The following is a 6,071-nucleotide window of genomic DNA, read 5'->3' on the forward strand; positions in this document are numbered from 1 at the left end:
CAGGGAGAACGCCATCGTGTTGGGAGGGGTTTTGGAGAGCCTTGCTCGGCCCCACGCTTCCAATTTTACAGACGGGAAAACTGAGACCTGGCGGCGGGAAGGGAGTGGCTCAAGATCAGGACGCCCGTTTGGGTCAGTGGTGGGACGAGGCAGTCTGTGCCTCTCTGTGCTGCTGCTGTCTTGCACCGGGGAAGACAGAGCCATGGTGACGGCCCGGAGCAGTTCCTCCTGCTGGCAGGGATAAGGAAGCACAGGCCAACGCCGCCGCTGCCACTCCTAGGGCAGCTGCTGCCTTTATCTTCCGCGTTCCTTCCGCTGCAAGGTTGTGTTGAAATCCTGTGTGGCCCCGCAGGCACGGACCCCTTCAGACAGAACCCGCGCCTTCTCATGAGCACAGCGCTCCATGGGCTTGGGCGATACGGAACTTGGCTTGCAGAAGCTAAAATGTCTCCTTATCCACACACCTGCAGGGGCAGGTGAGAGGCGCGCGGTGGAGTGGACATGACGGGAATTTGGGAGACCTGGGATTCCTGCATCGGGCGCAATGTCTCCTGGGCAGGTCTTGTGCAGCGCCTGGAGCCCCTTCCTCCTCTGAACTGAAGGAGGAGCTCTCCATGGCTTCCAGGGTCCCCTTCTACCCTGCCCCCACCCCTCCCGGCTCCGTGAACTCTGCAGGAGTGACTGCTAAGGGACAGAGGTAGAAAGTGTAGAAAGGCTTTGACGTTGCTGGTTTTAAAAGTCTGGCTGGATTTGTTCAACAAACATTTACAGAGTGCCGACTTGGGCCAAGCACTTGGGCGTTTTCTTTGCTAAAATGAGAGAAGAGCTCACCAGTGCGGAAAGTAAGGCCTGGCCTTCCTGGCGGGAATCGCAGGCTGTGAACATAACGTTCACCTTCCGAAACGTGAGCCGGGTCTCTGCCTTACGCAACGACAGGTGTCTGGGCTAAAATAAGGGCCAATTCTCCAAAACACGCTGCCCAGGGCTTCGGTGTCCCGCACTCACTGCCCAGATTCCCTGGGGCTCTGTGCCGGGTCCTCGCCAGGCACTGGACGTGCAGAGGCGTCCATGGTGCTCATCTCGCGGGGAAGAAAGCTCGCGACTGCCACCCAACCCAGCCGGAGGGGTGGACTCTGCCTTCGGGGGCTGTCTGGGTTGAATTGAATGGCGTTGGCGAAAACTTTGCGTCCAACCGGGCACCGGCGAGTGTGACTTTGTCGAAGATAGGGGCTGTGCAGGTGGAATGGGTTCAGTTAACTGAGGGCAGACTAGGGACCACATCCAGGGATGGTGTCCTTGGAAGACTCCAGCAGATCAGGGAGAAGGCTGTGGAAGACAGAGGCAGGCCCAGGGACGACGTCGCTTGGAGGCAGGGAATACCGGGAGCCCCCAGGAGCTGGAAGAAACAAGAACAAACCCGCCCCTTGGTTCGGGACGCGGATCACGCGTTTCTGCTTGCCCAAGGCAGGACTTGGTGAACGCCTGTCACAGGAGACTACCGCAAGGGCTCCAGGCAGTGTGCTGAGAACCGAGCGCTGGGGGAGCAGCCATCTGAGGTCACGAAGAAGGAAAACGCCCCCGCTGAGTGATGGGCGAGCAGAATCGCACTGACCAGGCTGAGAGGGTGACGGGCAGGCGCTGGAGCACACAGAGCTGTTTATACACTGCGGCTCTGCTGCCGGTCAGCCCCTGGGAGCGGCAGGCTCCGCACGCACACCTTGGACTGAGGACTGAAAGTGCTTGGGGAAGCTGTAGCTTCCGTGCTAAACCTGCCAGACGGCTTGTTCTTGTCACCCGTCCCTAAACAGCCAGGTAGTCATTTACCAGCACTTAACGTTGCCTTAGCTGGCTTTGATTCACCTACAGATGGTTGAAGTTGCACTGCAGGGTGTATGTAGGGCGGGTGGTTTGAGCTCTTGGGTTCAAGTACTTGGAAACCCACTTGGCCTTGAGTTCCTGGCTTTGGCCTGGCCCAGCCCTGGTGGTTGTGGGTATTGGAGGGAGTGAACCAGTAGGTAGGAAATCTCTCTTTTTGTGTGCTCTCTCTCTCTCTTTTTGCCTTTCAAATGCAATTGTTAAAAGATTTATTTATTTGAAAGAGTTACAGAGAGAGGCAGAGGCAGAGATAGTGAGAACAAGAGCGAGGGCGAGAGAGAGCGAGGGCGAGAGCGAGAGCGAGAGAGAGAAAGAGAGAGAGAGACATCTTCAATCCACTGATTCACTCTCCAAATGGCAGCCACAGCCAGAACTGAGCTGATCCAAAGCCAGGAGCCAGGAGCTTCTTCCGGGTCTCCTGCATGGGTGCAGGGGCCAAGGACTTGGGCCATCTTCTACTGCTTTCCCAGGCCATAGCAGAGAGCTGGTTCAGAAGTGGAACAGCCAGGACTCGAACTGGCTCCCATATGGGAAGCCAGTGCTGCCCCATAGCACTGGCCCCTCAAATACAACTTTTAAAAATTAAAAAATACGGAGCCATTTTATATAAGGGACTTGAGCATCCATGGATTTTGGTGTCTGTGTGTCTGTGTGTGTGTTTCAGGGCTCGGGGGTGGGGCGGGCAAGCCTGGAACTTTTTCCTGTGAATACCTAGGCCCAAGTACAATGTGTGTGACCTCAGCCACCTGTGACTTTGCCACCTAAGGGTCCCTCGTCGGCAAAAGGAGCACACCAGGCTGCTGTGGGGGCTGTGGGAGAGAAGGCGTTGAGAAGCACCTCGCACAGGCTAGTGAGAGCCAGCTGGCGCGTCTGGCTGAGCTCCCGCTGGGTCTGTCTTATGTCAAGGCCTCAGGCAAGACCCATCACATGCGTGGTTCTGCCACTTTCATCCCCTGGACTTCCTGCAAGTCTCTATTTACTCATTGGCCCTCTCCTCCTCCTCCTCCTCTTCCTCCTTCTTAAGACTGTATTTATTTATTTGAGAGGTAGAGTTACAGACAGAGGGAGGGAGAGGCAGAGAGAGAGAGAGAGAGAGAGAGAGAGAGAGAGGCAGAGAGAGAGAGAGGTCTTCCATCCCCAGGTTCACTCCCCAAATGGCCTCACTGGCCAGAGCTGAGCCAATCTGAAGCCAGGAGCCAGGATCTTCTTCTAGTCTCCCACATGGGTGCAGGGACCCAAACATTTGCACCATCTTCCACTGTTTTCCCAGGCTAGAGCAGAGAGCTGGATCACAAGAGCAGCCAGCTCAGAACCAGTGCGCATATGGGATGCGGGCGCCACAAGTGGAGGCTTAGCCCACTACGCCACAGTGCTGGCCTGGCCCTCTTCTTACCGGAAGGCAGAGCCTAATCCCCACAAGACAGGGGAGAACCTCATCGGTGGCTGCCCTGTTCACCCAGGTCTGGGCTCGGAGCCCAGCGCCCACTGATGAGCTGACGGAAGAGCAGGCGGACAGTGCACGCCTTGGCTTGTCAGTCGTCAAGGCAGCCGTGTCCAGCCAGTAGCGTCATCCCCTGTATTCCACGCGTGGTCCCAAAGAATTGCTTTAGGACTCCTCGGCAGTCCCTCCCACCACCAACAGTGCTCTTGCCTCCAGCTTTAAGCAAGTCTGAGAAGAACCCAGCCTCTCTGGCGTGTGAAAGGTGGGAACCCTGGGGTCGTCGAAAGCAGGGAGCTAGGTTCTTGCTGGGCAAGGTGGCTGTGGCCCGTTAGCCTGGTGTCTGGCACGTAGGAAGGCGTTTTCCCTCCTCCCTGTAGCGCTTCTTACCTCCCATTGTTGGGGTGTGCAGGAGGCCCCGGGACTGTACTGAGGGTGCTGGGGGATTGACAAAGTCTTCCTCCGAGTTAGGTTAGCCAGACAGACTGCCTGCTCCTGGCAACACTGCCACACAGGAGCTCACAGGGGCAGCACAATATTCATTTTTTTTCATTTCTTTTGTTTTTATGTATTCATTTGAGAGGTAGAGTTACAGACAGAGAGAGGGAGAGACAGAGAGAGACAGGTCTTCCATCCGCTGGTTCATTCCCCAAATGGCTTCAATGGCCAGAGCTGGGCCAATCGGAAGGCAGGCGCCAGGAGCTCCTTCCCAGTCTCCCGTGAGGGTGCAGGGGCCCATAGCAGAGAGCTGGATTGGAAGCGGAGCAGCAGGACACAAATTAGCGCCCATATGGGATGCTGGCCTCACAGGCGGGAGGCTTAGCCCACTGTGCCACAGCACAGGCGCCAACACAATTTTCTGAAGAGTCTCTGTCTCGAATGTTTGTGCCTCCGCCAAGGAGCTGAGAGTGGGGGCTGTTAGGATGTGGGGGTGGGGCCCTCATTCCGAACAAGGGACCTGAAGCTGATGTCATCCCGCACCTCTGGAAGAGGGGCCAACACCCGGACACTCAGCACATCACAGTCCTCGGCCCTCCGTGGGCCCAGGTGACCCAGAGGTGTGATCTCTCGTAGTTCCAGACCCAAGGAGGCCCAAAGATCAGCAGTGGTACCAGGGTTTCTAGAAGAATCCTGCTTGGACTTCCTCTGAGTCCCTCAGTGCTGGGGTGGAAGGCTCCCTGGGCGCCTGTGGTTTCTGGGGGACACAGGTGCTGAGACATGTTGCGGGGCAGGGCGTTGCTGGGCCTGACGCCCAGCCCTTTGTCTCCCAGCCACAGGACCTTGCTCTTCAACAGGCTGCTTGCAAGGCAGGGCTCTCTGGGAAGTCGGTCCCAGCACCTCGCAGCCTAATGGAGTAGCTGTGGCATCCCCTGTTCCCGTAAGAGCAGTGTCGCTTCAGACCTGGAGTGGAGGCATCGCCCGAGCTCCGAGCGCTACTGCCCTCCAGACTCTGGCCCCAGGGTGAAGTTCCTGTCCGTCTCTGAGATGGATGACCTTGACCTTGGGGCCTCTTCTTTTTCTTCTCGCCCCAGGCCCTGCAGGCGCTTCTTCCAGCGGGCCAGGCGGCGTTGGGCAGAGGAGCGGATCTCCCCACTCCGCAGGGCGTAAATGACGGGGTTCACCATGGAGTTGACGAGGCACAGCATCGAGCAGAAAGCGAAGGCCTTCTTGACCTGCTCGCTCAGCGTGGCCACCAGGCTGTGGACCATGAGGGCCAGGACTGGGAACCAGCATAGGAGCAGCACAGCCAGCACCAGGCCCAGGGTCTTGGCCAACCTTACGTCCAGCCGCATCCAGGCTACTCCCGGCACCTGCTGGTCCTGGTGCCCAGCCAAGCTGGCTACGTGCTGACGGGCTTTCCAGAGGACGTGCACGTAGGTGCAGATGATGCCACAGAAGAGGAAGGCGATGAACAGGAGCCAGCTCAGCAGGTAGTCGTTGGGGATCAGGGGGAAGAGCTCGGAGCAGGGACTGGGGCAGCAAGTCCACCCCATGAGGGGCAGGTAGGACACCAGCGCCGAGAGGACCCACATGACGCCCAGGGTCACCAGCGCCCTCCCACGGGTCAGTAGGGCTTTGTACCTAGGTGGGTAGCGCAGACAGAGGTAGCGGTCAATGGCGGTCAGCAGCAGGCTACCCACGGAGGCAGTGAAGGTCAAGGTCACGCTGCCGATCTTCAGCAGGAAGACAGCCCTGGAATCCACACCCTGGAAGACGTGGAAATTTACAAAGTTGCAGGCAAAGACCACACTGGCCAGGAAGTCAGCCACAGCCAAGCTGCCGATGAACAGGTACGAGGGCTTCCGGCGGAGCCAGTGGGAAGACAGGATCAGGTAGAGCACGGCCAGGTTCTCCAGGGCGCTCAGCAGGCCCAGGAGCGTGCACAGCACGGCAACAGCTATCTTCTGGGGGTCGCTGAGGATCATGTACTGCTCCATGGGGTTGAAGTCCAAGCCTTCGGTGGAGCCATTGGCCGCCTCCGTCACCCCGCATGGCTCCATGGGGTGGGCCCGTTGGCTTTGCTGTAGCGCTCTGAGAAGGGGAGAAGAGACCCAGTCAGTGCGACAATGACCTCACCCAGTGGTTCACAGCAGTCAAAACGGCGACCCGTGCAGCGGACAGAGAGCCTGCCGAGAAAGCAATGTGTGCCCCGCCTCCCGGAGTCCCTCCGAGGCGCAGCATCGTGGGGAGCCAGCCCTGTCCTGGATGTCTCAGGGGAGGGACGTGGGCATGCGACAAGCAAAACTGCCCTGTGAGC

The 6,071-nt window shown here is 58.4% G+C and overlaps 1 protein-coding gene across 1 annotated transcript; it reads right to left on the reverse strand.

The window, feature by feature from the left end:
• Positions 1-3,954: 3,954 nt before the first annotated feature.
• CNR2 (cannabinoid receptor 2) lies at positions 3,955-5,838 on the reverse strand. Its single transcript, XM_062193164.1, has one exon. It carries the CDS (start codon positions 5,812-5,814, stop codon positions 4,747-4,749), a length of 1,068 nt encoding a protein of 355 aa, XP_062049148.1. The 5' UTR covers positions 5,815-5,838; the 3' UTR covers positions 3,955-4,746.
• Between the last annotated feature and the right edge of the window lie 233 nt (positions 5,839-6,071).

This window comes from Lepus europaeus, chromosome 5 (genome assembly GCF_033115175.1).
Source record: "Lepus europaeus isolate LE1 chromosome 5, mLepTim1.pri, whole genome shotgun sequence".
Classification (NCBI taxonomy): domain Eukaryota; kingdom Metazoa; phylum Chordata; class Mammalia; order Lagomorpha; family Leporidae; genus Lepus; species Lepus europaeus.

What these genes read in the sequence shown, in the direction of transcription:
- CNR2 (XM_062193164.1), bottom strand. Translation starts at nt 5,814, where the DNA reads ATGGAGCCATGCGGGGTGACGGAGGCGGCCAATGGCTCCACCGAAGGC.